This window comes from Crocodylus siamensis, chromosome 1 (genome assembly GCF_052110815.1).
Source record: "Crocodylus siamensis isolate JL-2025a chromosome 1, ASM5211081v1, whole genome shotgun sequence".
NCBI classification, from domain to species: Eukaryota; Metazoa; Chordata; order Crocodylia; family Crocodylidae; genus Crocodylus; species Crocodylus siamensis.
The window spans coordinates 205049336-205069658 of record NC_143395.1 but is presented as its reverse complement, the minus strand read 5'-3'; the positions used below and the strand labels follow the sequence as shown (position 1 = coordinate 205069658).

Below are 20323 nucleotides of genomic sequence, written 5' to 3'. Positions count from 1 at the left end.
TGGATCTGCTGTTATCCAGGCTGCTTGTGCAAATTTCTGCTAATGTGAACTCCTAACATGTAGCATCCTTGACTGTTGCAGACAAAAAGTCATTTGTGCGTCTGGCAGACCTTCTGAACATCCAGGTGATCACAATGAAAATCCGAAGCCATCCCCTGGAGCACTGGTTGCCCCATGTCTATAACTCTGCAGCAAGCAGATTTCTGCGCAGCATGGTTAGACACAAGTAGGTGTCTCTGCTCTCTCAACAGGCAGCCTCCAATATTTAAATATGTTGCAAACTGGTAATTCTTTCCAGGCAAGTGTTCCTTTTGGCAACAGACTGGAATAGTCCAACACTGCACAAGTGAATGTGCTGCGTATGCTGTTTCAAAAGTCTTGGCCTAGATTTTTGCTCCTCCTCAAATTGCTGGGAGTGTTGCCTCTAACATGAATAGAAGAGGCTGCACAATCCTGAGCCCACCAGAAATTTCCCAAAAAGCACCATTCGGTTCTTTCACTGCATGGGGGACAACTGAGCAGATGTTTGTTAGAGGTGGCTGGTACATGAGTTTTCAGATAAACTGAATATTTAGACCCGCAAAAACCTGGCTGTTCCTTTCCATCCTTGGACTTAAGTGCTATGTGAAACTTACAGTAACTCAGTAATGTCTATAGCAATAGGCAGTTTCTTCCATTTCACTGACTCATTCAGCTGGTGCTAAGAGCTAATTTAGGGCTTGGTATTCTTTATAACCCACCATTTCACTGGTTTCTGGTTTCTTTTTTCTCTTCTACTTTCTACTCTCACCTTCTTATCAGTACTGCCAGCTGGCTTTGATTTGATGCCAGCTGAATTATTACTAGTATCTGAGAAATGCTCACTTCTGACCATGGGAAAATACACTGTTGTTCACTGTGACTTGAAATCTTCTACTGAAATATGTGCTCAAGTGCAAGATGGTCATAAGAACTCTCCTAAATACACAGTTGTAGAAAATACTGAAATTGAAAAAATGACTGGTTGGCAAAGCTGCCTTAATGAGTAAGTGCGTGGGGAGTAGTTGTCGGTGAGGGAGAAAAGTGTTCTTTGAACTATGACTTCTTCTGTCATTGCATATAAAAGGTTGGCTTTTTTTTTTTCTTGCAGGAGATTTGTTTGGACTTACGATGTGATCATTTTAATAAATGCTATATTCATTGCCTTGGATGAGGAAAACCCACTGATTTCATACGCAGAGTGGGCTTTCCTTTCTCTGTATATCACTGAGATACTCTTGAAGCTGTATACTTATGAACCCAGGACATTCTTTGCAAAGAACCAGTTTTGGAACTGGTAAGTAGGGTTCTTAGTTGTGGTGTGTGGCTTTCTTAGCTGCATTAGGAATGTGGAGTGCAATGGAAATGACTCGGGGGTGGGGGGGTGTTTTTGAAAAGACTTAAGGTGCAGTTACATGTTACAGTTAGCATATGGTAGTCTAAGGAATACTAAGTTGTGTTTAAAGAGAGCACATGTTGTGAGCAGTTGCAGACTACAGAGGTTTTTTTAATACCCTCTCTAACATGCGCTGCTCTGACCTGCCCCTAGCGGGCTGGTGAGCAGGTATGTGGTGAAGAGCTGCCAAGTCTGCTCCATGCCTGCCCAGTTTGCTTGCTGTCTAGGACAGGATATGTTCCAAGCTTAAGTGTGCACCAGCCTGGACTGGGTTTGCATCATCCCCTGCCAGCGTGGATCAAGTCTCTACTCCACTTGTTGCTCCCCCCTCTTACCTTTCTCCCATCCCACCTGCACTCTGCTCACCTGTGGTTGCTGGCATTGTCTCAGAGGAACAAGCAAGCAAGGAAGGGGAATATGCCCACCTGCTGCTGCCACTGTTTGAGCTGAGCTCAACCCAGAGAGTATTGGTGGATGAGTGGATTCCCCTTCCCCAACTGCTCCCCCAGTATCATGCCAACAAGCCAGGTAAGCGGAGGGGAAAGGAGGAAGTCCAGAATAGAAGCGAAGGGGAAAGGACTCGTGTGTGTGGCGAGGGGTAGGGATCCTTACTTTTTAGGGTTTCTCTGGCTGCTGGCTCTGCACTGTCACTTGGGGACAGAATAGAGTGCCCAAGTGGGGAAGGCTGGGAGCAGTTCCTCCTGGGATGCTGGAGGACCACTTCCCACTCACCTTTTGCCCCTGTATAGTAGTCTGACCTGTCTGCAAAACGAGCTGTTCAAGATGAGCTAGGGAGAATTCTTGCTGTAAGAGAACTCTGAGATGCTCAGAGGGCATTTAGTTTGTTTTCCCACCCTAATGTGCTGATGTTCCTGTTCTTAAGAGCACTTAACACATCTGAAAGGTAATGTGCAACAGAAAACAACTAGTTTTCATTTGGAATCCTCTTGCAAAAGTTTCATGGATCTAGTCTGGCAAAATCTATGCTTGCATTTTTGGTCCAGCTCCACATGCAAGTGCACATTAGCATTTATAAGTCCATGTCTAAACGTTTTTCAGGATTCCAAGTGTTGTGTGTATCACTAGCCTACCATGTATGGTAGCAAAAGGACTGTGATGACGATTTTTAATAGAATCATACTTTTCTCTACTAGGTTTGACACCTTAATCATCATTGCTGCTCTGGTAGCTACAATACTCAATGCTGCGTTCAAATCAAGTAAGCTCAGCATTGCTTTCCTATTTGTCTGATTTGAGTAGGTTATATCTAGTTGACAGATGTCTGAAATTCAGAGGCTTTCAACATGTCTGTAAGCGCACAATACTTATTTTGGTAACAAGATTTGTTGTGGGTTTGTGATGTGTGAAGGAAGTGGGGGGGGTATTAAGTACAGTAAATAATGGAGTTCATATTTTTAGACCAAAAGTACTATAACAGATATAAGCTAGCTACACATCAACAATGAAAGGTATCCATTTAATGTAAATCCTACCTCTTATGTTGCATGGACCACTGAGGAGAGAACCTTCATTTTACCTCCAGACCCATAAGTATACATGTTTCTAATAGAGGTTCTGTGGGGGGGTGGGGATGGGGGGAGTGCTAGAAATGAGCAAACTTCCTTGTGATGCTGGGTTGTTCACAGTAGGAAGGTCTGAACAATGTTTTTAGCCACCTGGCACAGCTCCGAATGCCAGAGTTTTTACATTTCTGTCTTAAGCAGACAAAGAAGCTTTATCAATTTAAGAGTATATTAAAACCTGTTTATTTTCTTACTCAGCAAGTAAATACAACGGTCAGCAGGTGTTGGATATTGTCTTCATACTGCGAGTCCTCAGGCTCATAAGGATTGTTGATAGCATTCAAAGGTATAGAAGCAAGAGGGCTTGCAGCCTTTTCTTAAGAGTGAGCTGATCTGGAGGGTGGCCTGACAGTGATTCTGAGCCTGTTGGCTATCAGCTTTGACCAATTTGTGGCGAGCAGAGTCTGTGTTTTAGGCTTTAGATAAACCACACTACAGGTTTCACAAGTTACATTTAGGATCGGAGGAAACTAGGGCTGGAAAGGGCCACATGAGGTTATCTAGTCCAACATCCTGCTCAATTCAGGATCATTTGTGACTAACCCATCCCAGGCAAGTGTCTGTTCAACTGCTTTCAAAAGGTTCCAGGGACAGAGATGCTACAGCTTCTCTAAAGTAGCCTGTTCCACTGTTTGACAACCCTCATAGTCAGAAAGTTCCTCCTAATCTCCAGCCTAAATCTCCCCTGCAGCTGCCTGTTTTAGAAGTGGCACACAAGTGTAGACCCAGCTGTTGGTCTGAGCAGCCATCCCTACCAGTCTGGTTCATGTTGGAGTAAAGCTGATCCTCACAAAGGCGAGGCCATGCCAGTTAAACTGATCTTGTGATTTCACCCCATCGCCAATCTGTTCCTTTTTTAAAACAGCATTTGGTTGTGACCCAAAAGTGGATTCTCTTGTAAAGGAGAAAAATGTGGGAAACTGGCTTCCCCTCACAGACTGTCAGACTTCCAGCCTGCAAGGGGCTGCTTAGGGATCCCCATGCCCCACACAACCTGTAAGGAGCAGGAGGCAGCAGGTCAGGATTGAGGAGCACTGGGTTGGGACTGGCCATTAATATTTACAAATAGGTCCTGGTACAAAAAAGTTTGAGAGCCACCGTTTTTAAAAAAAATCATTCTGAGGCATGGAGTTTCCTGCCCCAACAGGAATAAGCGTGACCCTCTGACACTGCATACCTGCACAATAAGGGCACTTGCATGTTCTAGGTGTCCTCAGGGGGCTGCTGCTAACAGACTTTGGCAAAACCTGCTTGCTTCCACCCTATCTCAGTAGTGGAGGAGGACAGAAAATGGGAACTAACAGAAGCAATCTAGCCAAGAATGTACTCAACCACCTGCAAAACAAAGTGCTGCCTTTCTGTTCAGAGGGGCTGATTCTTGGAATAGTTTCCTAAGTAAACATCTTCATGCAGTGCAGTCTTCCTATGTTCTCACGAATCCTTGTGCTCTAGGTTCCGGGTTATCATGAACACGCTAATAAACATTGTGCCTACAATGCTGACATTTGGCGGGCTGGCTTTGGTGAGTCTTCTTGTCATTGTATCTCTAAAATGTAAAGGGTTGGCACATCCAGTAGCAGCATGCCGTTGTTTAAAGGAAGGGCGGAATCACAACAGTGTACATATACTCAAGTCTTCAGAGTTAGTTTAGGTGTAAATAATATCAGATAGGATGAGATTCTGCCTAGCCACCAGAAGTAGAGATCAGTGTGGGGTCTGGGAGTGATGGCAAGTGTGTAAGACCAGAACGGAATCCAGAACGTCAGTCTGGCCGAGTAGAAACCCCTCCTTCACCTCCCAAGAATGTCTCTAGAAAAAGTACACTGTTGATAAGAATGAAGAATATCCTGGGGTCCCTTAACTTAAGATTTTATTGGAAAGTCTCTTCCTTGCATGTTCAACTCCTAGTCCTCGTTTTTCGCATGGATTTTGCTTCTCTATGGACTAGGTCTCTATTGGTGCTAGCCTTAGTTTTTCTTCAAACAGCATTACTGTTTGGACTATAGTTGGCTCCAGTGTTTCAGTATTTAAACACAAAGCTGGGACATGCATGGAAAGGATGTTTAGCTTGCAGTGGTCATGATAGAATTGTAGACCCTTTATTACGGTGCTTGGCAAAATTGCCACGTCTTCCTCTGCAGAGAAAGCCAGTGACTCTTCCTCCTCTCACAGGTGGTATACTACATGTTTGCTATCATTGGTATGGAAGTGTTCCAAGGAAAAATCCAGTTCTTTGCAGCAGGATCCACTGACCCTCATGCCTTGGAATGTGGAAACGTGGCCTTAAAAGATTCTACGTTTGCTAGAGCGAAATACTGCAAGAACAACTTCAATGATATTGCATCTTCATTCATTGTTCTGATGGAGCTAACAGTCGTTAATCAGTGGCATGATATCCTTTCAATACTCAAAACGGATTTGTAAGTACAGCCCACTGAAGCCAGTGGAAAGGCTTCCTGCCGTACACACTTGACTTCAGTGTAGTCAGAATGGAGAAAGATCTTGGTATCCTAAGGAGAGCTCGCTTGTCACAAGGTATAATGAGTCTGGCTGCTTTGACTGCTCCAGCAGGGTGCCTTTGTCACCTAGATATGTTTCCTCCTGGTTTTAGTCCTTAACTTTTATTTATACTTCTTGCCGGTGGATTTGCACGTGTAACTCATCAGGCTGCAAAGCTGTACTTCATAGCCTTCCACATTGTGGTGGTTATTATGATTGTTAAGTACGTTTTTGCAGAGTGCTCATCTGCTTGAAGGGGGAAGGGGAGAGTTTGAGGTGGAGGCTTCTGCACAACTGACAAGGCCATGATTAAAGTCCAGTCAGTCCCTGGAGCCCTGCTGTGCTGTGAAGAGGATATAGTTGAGCCCTGAAAGCGTAGGCTGTATTGGTCTACCCTACAAATACCCCCTGTTGACTGATGGTATTGAGCTAGCAGAGGGTTTAGGGGTGGGAATGACCAGTCTCTTCCTTGAATGAGACCAGACAGGAAGTAGCAGTTGTCATCTTGCAGATGGCTTGGATGCTCTAGAGGCAGGTGGGACTCTGGCTATAAATGAGCATATCACTTTGGGGGTCAGGCAAAAAACTAAATGTGCTGCACTGGGGATGGGAGCTGGAAGAAGAAAAGTGTTGCTCCATGAGTTTTATAGCAGGGCTCTGGAAAGGGACTTGGCCAGTTCCTCCATCTCTCTGTGGTATTGGTACATTGCAACATCTGTTGGTCCCAGGCATGTGCAAGGAAACCAGCCACTGACTGACTGAGACTTCTACTGATGGTGCTTATGGGCAAGGAATCCTTCAGTGCCCCATGGCATACACTAATTACACCTGTGGTGATGGGCACTGCAGAAACACAGGGACACTTAATACGCTGCTTATGTCTTTTTGCTCATTGTTTCCCCCAGCATCTTCATAGCATTTATTCTTGAAGCTTTCTTCGTTGAGTATTCACTTGAAAAGAGTGAAGTAGAAACGGCCATTGAGAAGAAAATTCAGGAGCTGGGAGTAGGAGTCCAAGAGTAAGTAGTCTAGGACTGGAACTAGTTTTTATCAGTGTGTCTCAACATGTATGGCTTATGGTGGGAAAAATAAGGATGCTGTTGTTTCTATGGTGCCTAACTCAGAAATGCAATTGTTCAAGCATCTGACCCAGGATTCCAGGAACTCCTGCAACCATTTGGGGGGTTGGTGGTGGTTTTCTTTCTTTTGTTTTTAAATTGCATCTCTCACTTTGGGGAGCAACCCTGTTTCTTTTTGTAAGGTACTTCTATAAGATTCATAGAAACCTAGGGTTGGAAGGGACCTCAGGAGGTCATCTAGTCCAGTCCCCTGCTCAAAGCAGAACCATTCCCTACTAGATCATTCCAGACCGGGCTTTGTCAATCTGGGCCTTAACCTACAAGGATGGAGATTCTGATACCTCTCTAGGTAATGCATTCCAGTGATTCACCATCCTCTTAGTGACAGCATCTTTCCTAATAACAACCTAAACTTCCCTTGCTGTAACTTGAAACTATTGCTCCACCATTGAGGACAATCTAGCTCCATTCTCTCTGGAATCACCCTTCAGATAGCTTAAAAGGCTGCAATCAAATGCCCCCTCAGTCTTCTCTGCACTAAAGCAGCCCAGCTCCTTTAGAAATCATGTGCCCCCAGCCCCCCAAACCATTTTTGTTGCCCTCTACTGGACTCTCTGCAGCTTGTCCATATATTTTCTATAGTGGGGGCCCAAAACTGAACGTGGTACTCCAGATGTGGCCTTACCAGTGCTGAATAGAGGGGAATAATCACTTCCCTTGATCTCCTGGCAGCGTTCCTTCTAATGCAGCCCAGTATACTGCTGTTCCTGGCAACAATGGCACACTGACTCTTATTGTCCAATGTAACCCCCAGGTCTTCCAGCTAAGCAGCAGCTCTGCAGAAGTTGGTCCCAAGCCTGTAGCAGCACATGGAATTTATTCCAGCCCAAGTGCCGGACTTTGCACATGTCCTTGTTGAACATCATGATATTTCTTTTGACCTAATCCATCCAATTTGTCCAGGCCTCTCTGAATCCTAGCCCTACCCTCCAGCGTATCTACTACCCCCCTGCCCGCCCCCACTTGGTGCCATCCACAATCTGGCATAGGGTACAATCCATCCCATTTTCCAAATCATTAAGGAAGATATTGAATAAAACCAGCCTCAGGACTCACCCCTGGGGCACTCCCCTTGATACCAGCTGCTAACTAGACCTTGAGTCATTGATCACTGCCCATTGAGCCTGACTATCTAGTCAGCTTTGTCCACCTTCCAGTCTGTTCATCCAACCCATACTTCCTTAGCTTGCTTGCAAGAATGCTGTGGGAGTCCACATCAGAAGCCTTGCTAAAGTCAAGGTGCTTCATGCCTGCTGCTTTCCCTGCATCTACAGAGCCAGTCATATCATAGAAGGCAATTGGGTTGGTCAGGCATGACTTGCCCTTGGAAAATCCATGCCAACTGTTCCTGATTATTCTTTTCCTCCCAAGTGCTTAGGAATGGATTCCTTGAACCTGCTCCTTGATCTTTCCAGGAAGTGAAGTGAGGCTGACTAGTATGTAGTTCTCTAGATCCTCCTTCTTCCCTTTCTTAAAGATGGACACTATATTTACCATTTTCCAACTGTCCAGGGCCTCCCCCAATCACTGAATTTTCAGAGATGATAACCAGCAGCTCTGTAACCACATTGGCCAATTCCCTTAGTACACTCAGATGTGTACAAGTCCATGGGACTGGATGTGATGCATCAAGCTTTTCTAAATAGTTCCTAACCTGTCCTTTCACCAATGAGGGCTGCTCACCTTCTCCCCAAACTGTGCTGTCCACTGCAGTCTGGGAACTGATCTTGCCTGTGAAGATCAAGGTAAAACAGGCATTGGGTACTTAAGCCTTTTCCACATCATCTGTCACTAGGTTGCCTCCTCCATTCAGTAAGGAACTGACACTTTCCCTGATCTCCCTCTTGTTGCTAACATATTTGTAGAAACCCTTCTGGTTACCCTTCACATCCCTTGCTAGCTGCAACTCCAGTTGCACTTTAGCCATCATGTTTTCATCCCTGCATACCTGAGCAATACTCTTATCCTCTTCCTTAGTCATTTGTCCAAGCTTCAACTTCTTGTAAACTTCCTTTTTGTGTGTTACACTCATGGAGTTCTCTGCTAAGCCAAGCTGTTCTCCTATCATGTGTGCTGTTCTTCCTGCACACTGGGATGGTTTATTCCTGTCCTCTCAGTAAGATTTCTTTCAAAATACAATTGGCTCTCCTGGACTCCTTTCTCCCTCAGACTGGCCTCCTAAGGGATCCTGCCCATCAGTTACTTGAGTAAGTCAGAGTCTGCCTTTCTGAAGTCCAGGGTCCTTACTCTGCTCTCCTATCTTCCTTTTGTTAGGATCCTGAACTTGGTCATCTCGTGGTCACTGGTGCCCAACTTGCCATCCACTTCTGCATCTCCCACCAATTCTTCCCTGTTTGTAAGCAGTAGGTCAAGAAGAGCATGGCCCTTAGTTGGCTGTTCCAGCTCTTGCACCAGGAAGTTGTCTCCAGCACTCTCCAAAACCTTCGTGGATTGCCTGTGCACTGCTGTGTTGGCCTCCCCAGCAGATGTTAAGGTGACTTTTTTTTTTTTTTTTTTTTGGAGTCCCCCCTGAGAACCAGGGTCTGTGATCTGGAAACTCCTGCTAGTTGTCTGAAGAAAGTCTTGTCTACCTCATTCTGGTGGTCTTTAGCAGATCCTCACCATGGCATCACCCTTGTTCTCTCCTCTGACCCTAACCCAGAGAATTTCAACAGGCCTATCTCCAGCTTCATACTGGAGCTCTGGCTCTCATATGGCTCTCTTGCATAAAGTGCAACTCCTCCTCCCTTTCTCCCCCTGCCTGTCCTTCCTGAACAGTTTGTACCCATTCATGATGGTGCTTCACTTATGTGAGCTATCCAACCAAGTATCTGTTATTCCAATTGCATCATAATTTCGTGACTCTGCAAGGACTTCCAGTTTTTCCTGTTTTGTTTACCAGTCTCCGCACATTTGTGTACTGGTACCTGAGGTGACTAGCTGATTTGCCCTACTTTCTCAGGAAGAATGAGGCCTCTCCCCTGTTGCCCCTTCCTGCTTGCTCTTGCTCCAGGTCTTCCACTTCCCCACTTACCACGGGGTTTGTTCTCTGTTCCCCGGCAAACCTAGTTTAAAGCTCTCCTTACTGGGTTAGTGAGCCTGTCTGCAAAAATGCTCTTCTCTCTCTTCATCAGGTGCATCCCATCTCTTCCTAGCAGTCCTTCTTGGAATAACATCCCATAGCTGAAGAAGCTGAATCCCTGCTGGCAATGCCACCTGCGCAGCCATGAATTGATCTGTAGGATGCATCTGCTTTTGCCCAGGCCCTTCCCTTTGACCAGAAGGATTGACAAGAATGCCACCTGAGCCCCTGTCCCCTTTACCTTTGCACCTGGAGCCCTGTAGTCGCACTTGATCTTCTCAGAGTTACTCCTGATGGTATCATTGGTGCCCATGTGGATAAGCAGCATGGGGCTGTAGTCAGAGGGTCAGATGAGTGTCAGTAATCCTTCCATCACATCCTAGATCTGGGCTCCAGACAAGCAGCAGACATCCCAGGACAACAGGTCGGGCTGGCAGATGGATCCCTCTGTCCCCTGCAGAAGGGAGTTGATAACCATTACCACCCATCACTTCTTCACGGGAGTAGTTTCAATCCTCCACACCTTGGGGATTGCTGCCCTGGCCTCTTCCACCAATGGATTGTGCTCCCCCTCTGTTGCTAGCGCTCCATATCTGTTCTCCAGGCAAACTACTGCAGATGGGGATAATGATGACTTCTTGCTGCCAGAGGTTGCAAGCTTCCAGCTTCCTGGGAGTTCATGCCCTCTTTCTTCCTCCACAGTCCCAAAGGTTTTCTCCAATATGGAGTTGATGAAGTCTTCCTGGCCAAGGGATGCTTCAGAATCTGCCATCTCTCTGGGTCTCCTAATCTGCAAGCAGACCTTCCCTTGCAAACTCCTCTGTAGGTGGCCCGTTTGCTGTTCCTCGATCCTGAAGGGTTCCCTTGTCCCTGCAAACCTCTCTCCTCTCAGGAAGCTTAAACTAAAAGAATGCGAGTTTCCAAGCAAATTCTTCCTTGCTTTGGATTCTAGTTGAACAACAGGCTTAAGTCTTGGTGTAGCAGGGGTAGCAAACTGACATGCAAACTGTCCTGTTCACTGCTCCCCTGGTTGCTTGAACTGCTTCCTTTTATATACCTCTCCTGGGCCTGGATTGACTAGGCCCCTTTGTTGGGGTCTTTTTTCCAGGCAGTGATCAATTGGCATCCAGCTACTCTGAGTGCACAAACCCACCAAACAAGCCTCAGAAAGCCAAACACACGGAGTCTTGGCTCGCTTACCTTCCCAAAGCAGGATCTGGTGCCTCTTCCCCTTCCTCCTCTTGCTCCCAGTGGACTGCTTGCAAACTGTCCTGTTTGCTTCTCCTTGTTTGCTGAAGAACCTCTCTAATTTATATCCCTAAACTCCTCCATCTCTCTGCCTCTTCACAACCTGTCTTTGACAGAGGGGTTTAGGTCTTTGAGAGCAGGTTTAATTCAACAGTTTCTCAATCACCCAAAAAAGTGCAATAGAAAATGTCTAGGGGAGAGCTCAGTTATTTCCAAGAATAGGATAGCTACCACAAAACTGGATTAATTTCTTTAGCCCAGATCTCTGTGCCCCAAATTGCTCTTCTGCCACAGCCATTTTTTCTTGCTCTGTTGCAAGCATTTGGGGCCTTGTCTGGACTCTGAGGCAGTGAGGTGTGAATTGTTTAAACCCTAGTCTAGAACAAGACCTAGGAAGTAGTATTCTTACACCTATTTTTGCATGTTACCCTCACCTAGATGAGCCATATAAGCTGTCCTTCTCCACTGATATTGCATGGCTCTAGCTACACCTGCAGAGGAGAGGCACTGAGGCAGGTCGCAGATGGACTAATTTATAGAGGCACTCTGCATAATGAAGCTTTCTAGTCCTCAGGTGGACCTCTTCTATGAATTGGCATCCAGTATTTGCTTCTGTTGGGCTTGACATTCTCTCTCTCTCTCTCTCTACCCCACTTTTATATTCTGTTCAGAAAGGCTTGGAATCCAGAAACTTATGGGATTGCTGCTGGTGATCAGAGTTTGAGTGTTGAACACAGCACAGGGTCGGGCACAAGCTAGGAAGAAGCATGACCTCTAATTGGAAGTTCTCCAGAGCATTACAAGATGGGCTAGATTGTTGTTCTCGTGGATGGCTAGCAAGTTTGGGGCTAGAGTGTCGGGGAGGGGAGCAGGAAAGCATCAGGACTTAAGTGACAGACATTTTGGGTTGTGAGAGGGAATGGCAGACCAGTGCATGCTTGCTATCTGAGGCTGGAGTTTTTTTCTTTTAACAGGAAGTCTGTGGCTGTCAGGTGACATGCTTATCAACACTCTTATACCTGGGATGGCTCTTGTGCTCTCCCTACCCCAAATGGCATTTCCCCTTTCCTTCCTCCTAGAGTGGTTGGAGTCCTGCTTTCCTACTGGAGGAAGGGCCTGACTGACCAGAGCTCTGCTCTGCATGGGGAGGAGCCAGTGCAGATGAGCAAGTATCTGCCATGACTCTTAAGTTACAAGTGTCAGTAAGGCCAGTGAGCAAGCAGGCTGAGGGTGTGGGACTGGACTGGTGAGTGGCTTCAGGGGGGGTGGAAAAGAGAATTTATATCCCCCTCTTTTTGTTTTTTTTTAAGGGAAGACCTACTGGATGGTAAGCTAATAGACAACATGGAGACTACTGAGAACAACCTTGAAGGGGATGGAATAAAGACATCTAGAGGGCTTGTCTTTAAAATTGCTTCTAAAAGTAAGTGGTTGTTCCCACAGGCTGTTCTCTAGAGCATGAACCCACTAGCAACTTTTTGCTCATTGATCAAATGTCTTTGTAGAGTCAAAGCTGTAAGCTGTAGTGCAAAGGCCCACTGGCTTGTAGATGGAGAGTCCTGTCTGATTTAGCTGTGAATCGCGACATTCATGGTGGTGGGGACAGTTGCACTAAATGTAACTCCTTTGTTCTTGAGGTACCTCCAGGGGCCACCCTGACTGGGTACCACATGCCTCCACTCAGCCAAGATGATCTGCTGTTGCTAACTGTCACTACTGCAATGTGTCCTCACCATGTAAATTTGGCTTTGGTGGAAGTTCCCTCTGCTGCTCCCAGTAAACTGATGATGAAATGCTTAAAGCCTAAGTTCCCCTGCCTCCCCCTTTCCCCATTTCCTCCAGTCCCACCACGTAAAGTCTGAACCTAAAATGGCTCCTCTTCCTGCCTCAAGTCATAATGAGATGAGTGGGAAAGTTGCTTATGGTTGCATGGCACTCTGTTGCTGGAACCACTTGGTGACTCTTCAGAAAACCCCTTTCAGAGCAGGTGGGTGGCCCAAGGGATTTCTCTTCTGTTAATCTTCCTTATCCATTAAGCACAATGGGCTCAGCGTGGTGCCAGCTGGGCTGGCCAGGTTGCCCTGTGGCACTGTCAGGCCCAATGGTCAATCAGAATGCAAGTTGTGGCTGGCAAAGCCAGAAATGCTGTTCTAATAGTGTCTGTGTTTATGTGTCTTGTAGCAGCTTGTCTCTCTCGTTCCTGGGCCTTGCAGCACACACTCCACCTCCTGAAATAGCTACTTGATTTAAGGAACACTCTCAGTGGTTCAGCTTCTCCTCCCGATGTTAGGAAGCCTCTCTTCTGTTGAACTCTTCTCATATCCACTCCATTTTCATCCTGACTGAGATTCTTTGGTAACTCTGAATCTCCCATACTACTTAATGTAATATCTCTTTCCTCCCACTAAGGTGTTCTTTCTGTAGCTTTGCTGTTTCCTATTAAATATCACTGTTACAAAAATGAGTGAAATCCTGAGTTCTGAGGCTTCATATGTTGCCTGCTTTCCTGTCCCCTCCTCCCCAACCTGTCAAAACTTCCTTCAGAAGTCTTATGAAACAGAAGCACTTAATTTAAACAGATTGATCTTTACCATGTGTATTCAGGGTGCTTGATAGTAAGTGGGGGAGGGGAGAGAGAAGTACGAAATATGCCATGGAAGTAAAGCCTGTGGAAAATAGTTCTTTATATTCATGGGCTCTTGCAGGACTTAACATGAGCAAAATAGAAGAGCTGTCCTACTCCTCACTTGTTGGGGAGTAAGAACGCAGGCAGCTGGAATGAACACCCCGTGACATTACCCAAAGTGGTGAACATGTTGCAGAAGGACCTCACTTATTTGGGCCCTGAATGTATATCAAGGGGATGGAGGTGATTTGTATCTGCCAGTAAAGAAACCCATATGCCTTTATGTTCTTAGGGTATAGGACAGTTGATGCATTGCTTCAGCGTATGTTTGAAGCAGAGATACCTTCGGAAGATGAAGGCCTTTCATTCGATGAGATCTTGAACCTTTCCCCTGCTGATCTTTACCCAAAGAGTCCCACCTTTGATAGTGCTGCATAAATGAGAATCCCCAGCACCAGCAAAAGAAACACAAATTCTTGGATGTCATTTGAAACATTTGACCTCTGACTCTTCATCTAACACAGTTCTGACGCGCGAAGAACTTCCAGCTTTGTTGCAGATCTGCAAGATATAATGCTCTTTTTGCGAACTGGGTAGATGAAATGTTTCAAGTGGCAACATAATGCTGGAATCTCCTGAGTCCTGGTGATGGAGTCAGATTTACCTGGCATGAAAGTTCTTGTTAACTTTGAACTGGAAGCCTGATAAAGGGAAGCACATGGAGAGTCGAGTGTGCATGTGGAAATTCTAGATAGCACAATTTCTTGGTGTGCCATCTACAAATATTGTTCTCTTACACGTTTAAGAAGCTGGCCTTGCTAAGAAGCATGCAACTACTTGTACCTGAATACTTTATAGTACAGTAAGTTTTTATATATGTATTATTAATCACAATTATGAATAAATGGTATGTTGAAATGATGAAAATAAATAATGTGGTTCTGGCACTGTGGCTGGATATGAAGTTGTTAGTTCAGCCCTACTTCAGTAGCCCTTAAAATCAAATGTTCACTACTGAAATTGGCTGGTGGGGGTGGGCCGGTTCCAACCTTGCTCCTTCCCCCACACACACTTTTTCTTAGTTGCGAAATACTGCTTTGTGTGCATGTGTATGAATCTGTAGCTACTAAAATCATGTTCCTTTAGTCCCAACAGGGTAGTAGGAAGGAGAAAATGTGGATAGGCCTCCAGTTGCTCCCTAGAACTTGTTTCCATCAGCAGGCTGCTCTGCTTCCAAAGAAGCTCTCAGAACATCTGTCTCCAACCTAAACTGATGCAGAGATGCCTGCCCTGAAAGTGCTCCCCACAGGGAGGTGGGAAAAAAAACCTGTTTGAATGCTTATTTTTGCAGTGGCCTTGGTATGAGTGAGAAAGAAGGGGCAGTGGGTTTCATTCATAAACTGGAAACTGATGGTCTGTGCCATGTGCTTAACCTGTAGTTAAAGGTGGAAGTCCCTTTTTTATGCTTCACCGGTGAACAAGATCTATTGGGAAGTAGGGCCTTAAGTCTAACACTCTGTCAGGAGGGTGAAATTGAGACCTCCAGCTCTGAGCAAGGAGTGTGGCACTACTTTCCCACTGGGAGCAGCAAAGGTGTAGCTCAAGGGGAGAGTGACGGGGCATGAGTGACCTAACAGAGCCTGGGGCTTTCTGTAACTTTGAAAGGAAGAGCCTAGAGAGAACCCTGCAAGGGAGGCAGGGCACAGCTGGAGCTGGGTTGTCCTGGAGACTAGGTAATAAACAAAATTTAATTAGGAGACACTCGCAGGCAAAAAGGGGCAGGGGCAGTGAGATGCAAGGCAACCCTTGAGGCAGGTCAGGCAGTCTGGCATGGAAGCTGAATAGAGAAGAGCTCTGAGGGATGAGGCAGAGGGAGAGTACACTAGACCTGGAGTCAGCAAGAGGGGGTGGAAAAAGGCAGAGGCGGCCAAGGGAGGCACAGATTGGGGGAGGGGGAGGGGAGATGGATCAAAGGGCCTGGAGCCCAAGAGGGCTGGGGTGGAGAGAGGCCTGAGATGGGAACAATGGCAGGCTTGCTCCAAGACCCTCAGGCAGCCTCCCTCCCAATAAAATAATAGCATGAAAGACATGGTGGGTGAGTAAGGAGGTGAGGGACCCTATAGTTAGAGCTGAGTCACACCTAGAACTTGAACCCATCACAGTGGCCCAGGTGGATGGCCAGAATACTCTGCAGAGTCCTCCCTTCTCATTCACCTACTTCCTCGCCTACTGCTGCCAGTGTCCTTGGCTGCACTAGGGTGGGGGAATCTCCAAAGCTGCTTCTGCCCTGCTCCAGTGGGGCAGTTGGGAGCTAGGTTCAGCCAGGGATGGCTGTAGTAACAGGCACATACCTTCTCCCTGAGCTTGCTTCTGAGGGAAGAGGGGTGGGAAGAAGGGGAATGATGTCTAGGTTTTATTCTCTTACAACCTGCAGGGCAGAAACAACGCTGGAGATCCCCTGCCCTGGGTCAGCTGGGGACAGCATTGGGGGAGGAAGGGGACATCACTGAGCACAGACTAGAAAGAAGGGGAGAGATTCTTACCTGATTTGGGGACTTAAAAATGTCTGAAGTTGCTGCTTCTGTGGTACGGTCTAAAAAAGGGATGTAAGCATGCCCCTGGATCTGTTCTTGCTCTCATCCTAATAACTGCTTCATCCATTGCTGCCTCAGCACCAAAATCCACCCTGGACATAGTCCTCTGGCTACACCCAGAATTCTTATAGTGGCTTCCAGTGCCCTAACCCCACAGTGTTGATTGTTAATAGCAAAAGCAAGGATTGTCACTTGAGGTGAGTGTTTGTATTGATGTTCCAGTTGTTGTATAGGAGACACAGCGTCTGAATTGGGGCAACAGGGCATGACACCCTAGATGTAACTCAATTGTGATTTGCAGAGGGCAGGGTATAGCCCAGTTACTTCAAATGGAAGAGATTTATGGTCCAGAGTCATGGAGCTAATAGGGCTTAGCCTAGTCTTCTCTTGGGTGTTTTGTTGGGTTTTTTTTGTTTTGTTTTGTTTTTGTAAAGGGCTGCTCTAAGTCCTTAAAACATAAGTCTCAGCTCTGCTCCCTCCTCCAGATAATAAGCCTAAGAGGGGGTGAGATTTTATTTGATTCTTCCACATACAGACCAAAGCTTGGGCTTCAGCTCCTTGGGCTCACAGCATAGATCAGATTCTTGTCTAAACCCAGCAATTCCATGCTCTCCAGAAGTTATGACGGTACCCAGCAACTAGGTGGCTTGTTTAAAATAAAAATGTATTGGAACAAGACTGGAGTGTTGATGGTCTGGGAAATAACCTTGCTTCTCAGAATTGTTGGTAATTTCTTTTATTGGAGCAGCACATACCAGGGCGTAGGCAACCCTGCCTTAAGAATAAATGCAAAACCTTTCAACATGCATCCACTACCACCACCACAATCAACGCTCTCTACAATGAAAGCAACTGAACCCATAGATCCTACCATACTCATCACCAGAAACTACGTGGATGAAGCTATACAACAGCTATGCTTCAAAATGAACTCTCACAAAATAATAAAAATGGTTTTCGGAGACTAATTCCTCTGTTTCCGCTCTCTCACTTTTTTTTATGCTCAGGGGTAATCTACAAAACACCTTCAGAAGTTGGTCTTGAGAATAAAAATTCATAAATTTACTAGACTGTAGAGACCACTGGCCAAACACAGATAAGGATTTTGTAACTAGTTATGCACTGACTGGTGCCTCTAATCTTTTTGTACTCCACAGAGAATAATGATTCCTTTCTCTACTGAATGGTTATGCACTCTTATACCAGGGCTGTCTAGCTTACATTTCATGGGCTCCATGTGGCTCACAAGGGGTAAATGTGCAGCCTTCAGCTCCTGCCCAGCTGCCACTCCCCATTCTCTGGCTGCAAAAGCAGCAGCAGCCAAGGCCCACAGGCTGCTGCTCCCTGCCCCTTCCTCTGAGTAGCCTGGGCCATGGCAGCACAGCCTGCAGCTCGGAGCTGGGGAGAGGACCAGGAGTCCCATCACACAGCAGGGGGAGCAGGGAAGTGCCCACATAGGATGGTGCTGGGGGAGGAGTGTTGCAATGCTGTAGCTGGCTTGAGGCCCTCAGCTGCTTACAAATTGGACAGCCCTGTTTTACACAACTAGCTTATCTGTTTTAACTGCCTTTCTCTTATCTTGCCTTGACTTCTGCCAACTTTTCTTTGCTCTTTAAGTTTACTATCCTCTTCCACTCCCTTAAGGCAGAAAGCAGGGCAGGATGGCACCTTAGAGACTGATTCAGAAAAACATATGCTTTCATATGTGACAGTCTACTGAAGTAGGTTGTTGCCTGTCAAAGCTCAGGCCTCTCTGAACTAGCTTCTTTCCATAAGGTGCCACCCTGTTCCACTTTGGCCTGACATAAGTAGCTACCTTTCTTCACTTCCCAAGAGTTTATCTTCTTCAACATACAGAATGGGACACAATCTATTGTTTTATCTGGTATTTAGCTTATGTTGTACTCTTTCCCAAACCTGAGGAAGTGCACTGTGGCCAAAAGTCTGTCTAACATCTCTCCGAACTACACAGCTGATCCAATAAAAAAACCATTCCCCCACTAAACCTCCCCCTGCTTCTTCCATATTAGTGTCATGAATCCACAATATTTGAGGTGTTTGTGGAATGTCATGCATGTTTCCCTGGATTTATTTTGCTGATATAGCATGTGTAGTCTCTATGGATAGGTGGCATTAAGCTGTGTTTAGCATTATCTTTATTACATCTGTATAAGTTGTAGTATTTGATATGAATGTTATTTTTATGCTTTATATTTTTGTCAGGACTGCTTAGTAGGGCTATAATTAACTTAATTGTTCTTCCATTACTTACTCTTGAGAAAAGCAATCATTGAGCATTAACATCCAACAAGGGTATGTTTAATGGCCACCAAAGACCCCCTTGTCTTTGGCTGGCCATTAAATGATAGGCAAGGTTCTCTGACTAGATGTGATATTTTTTATTAGACCAACTGGGTAGTTGGAAAAAAGTTCTTGGCAAGCTTTCAAGTGCAATCACCCTTCTTCAGGCATAGGGAGTCTCTGCTGTTCTGAGATTCCAAGAAAAGAAATGAAAGAGGCTAAAAGCATAGCAGGATGTAAGTAAAAATGTAAATAGATAGCAATGACAAAAGGTCAGGCATAGGGGTGAAGCAGAGAAGGGAGGGGGAAGAGAGCAGAGAAAAAAAGGCTGAAGGGAGACAGTGCAGTGATAGAGTACAAGGTAGAAAAGAGGCTGTCGGGCAGGCACCTGATGAATCAGATGCTAGGCAGGCTGTAATGTGTCATAAAACCAATGTCTATATTGAGTCTATAAATCTACTGGATACAAAAAACCATGAAGTGAAGTTCGTTGGCTCATCTATGAAAGGTGTTTTGTAAGTTCCCTTTGAGGATTAGAACTGAGAGAGCGGAGAGGGAGTGATCGTCTTGTGAGAAATATGTCCCCACCGGTAGTTAGGTATTCTTGTCATTGATAGCATTCATTCTGGTGTGCAGTTGTTGTTTGGTCTCTCTAATACATTTTCCCTCAAGGCATTTGTTGTACTGGATGAGATGTATAACATTTCTGGAGGTGCAGCTATAAGATCCAGGGATGGTGATGGTTCTGTTGTGGAGTGCTGTTAGAGTTGGGGTGGTGGATATATGTTGGCAGGTTTTGCATTTCTAGTCCTGGCATGGTCTGGATCCACTTGTCAATGTGGTTTGGGTCATAGGAAGTTTGCTTCTGGTGATGGTTAGCAAGGTTTAGTGCTTGTTTGAAGGTGGTTCTGGAAAGATGTCTTTAAGCATTGGGTCATCTTCTAGTATGGTTTGAATAGTTTGAGGATTTTCCACGTAGATTCCAGGGAAAGGTGATATGTCATAACTAATAGTGTGCGATTTGTGGGGATTTTCTGTGTATACTGCAGTAAATCTCCATGTGGTATCCAGGTGACTCTTTCGAAAGTGCGATCTCTCTCTCTCTCAGTGTCCTTGTCTGAAGGCCCTTTTGAGATTGTGAGGTGGAGGTCACGGGCATTCTCTTTGCAAATTCAGTGGTATCGGAGAGCTTGGCTGTATATCACAGCTTCCTTGGTGTGTTTTGGGGTGACTGTTTCCAGCATTTCCTTTGTGGACACCATGATCAATATTCAGGATGGTAAAATTCAAATCACCATATACAAGAAATCCACAGACCACCATATTGCATTCTTAGAGCTTAGGACTGAGATGCAGGGACAAGGTAAAGTGATTGTTTTTGTTTTCTTGTGTATGTTTTTATTCTTATGTTTCTGCCTCTGATCTCAACATCTGGCTACCTTACAATAGCTTTTGTTCTTATAATCAATCTTCTTGTTATCTTTTGTAACTTTGTGTCAGTGGTGTGTGATTCCAAAGCATTTGACCATGCAGGCTGGCCTTCTATTGGAAGGGGGATCTAAAACTTCTGAGCACATGACAGGACAAGAGTTTGATTCTTCTAGCTGGTAAAATCCCCTCTTCTAAGAGCTGGCAAGACCTAGATTTGACGGGTTAAAGCCGAGGTGCCATCAGTCAGAGATGACCTTCAGAGCATCTCAGTCCGCTTTCAGCAGCCAAGTAGTAGAGGGGCTTGGAACAGAATGGCATCCCTAAAATTATGAGAACACCAAAGGAGCATCTCAAAGGCACATTTGGCTGAATCAAGGGTCATGCTTCATCACAGTTAGAACAAAGA

General features: G+C 45.6%; 1 protein-coding gene across 3 annotated transcripts in view; it reads left to right on the top strand.

Moving 5' to 3' along the window:
- LOC149873930 (two pore channel protein 2-like) overlaps positions 1–14569 on the top strand; it is a 30252-nt gene extending 15683 nt beyond the window's left edge. Inside the window, exons 10-19 of one of the 3 annotated variants that reach the window (XM_090053307.1) lie at positions 82–226; positions 1130–1315; positions 2569–2633; positions 3196–3283; positions 4450–4519; positions 5170–5389; positions 5629–5719; positions 6402–6515; positions 12276–12388; positions 13884–14568. In XM_090053307.1, coding sequence (XP_089909433.1) covers positions 82–226; positions 1130–1315; positions 2569–2633; positions 3196–3283; positions 4450–4519; positions 5170–5389; positions 5629–5719; positions 6402–6515; positions 12276–12388; positions 13884–14029 — 1238 coding nt within the window. In that variant the 3' untranslated portion in view covers positions 14030–14568. The other 2 variants (XM_090053326.1, XM_090053317.1) reach the window with 2 other exon arrangements.
- The last annotated feature ends 5754 nt before the right edge of the window (positions 14570–20323 follow it).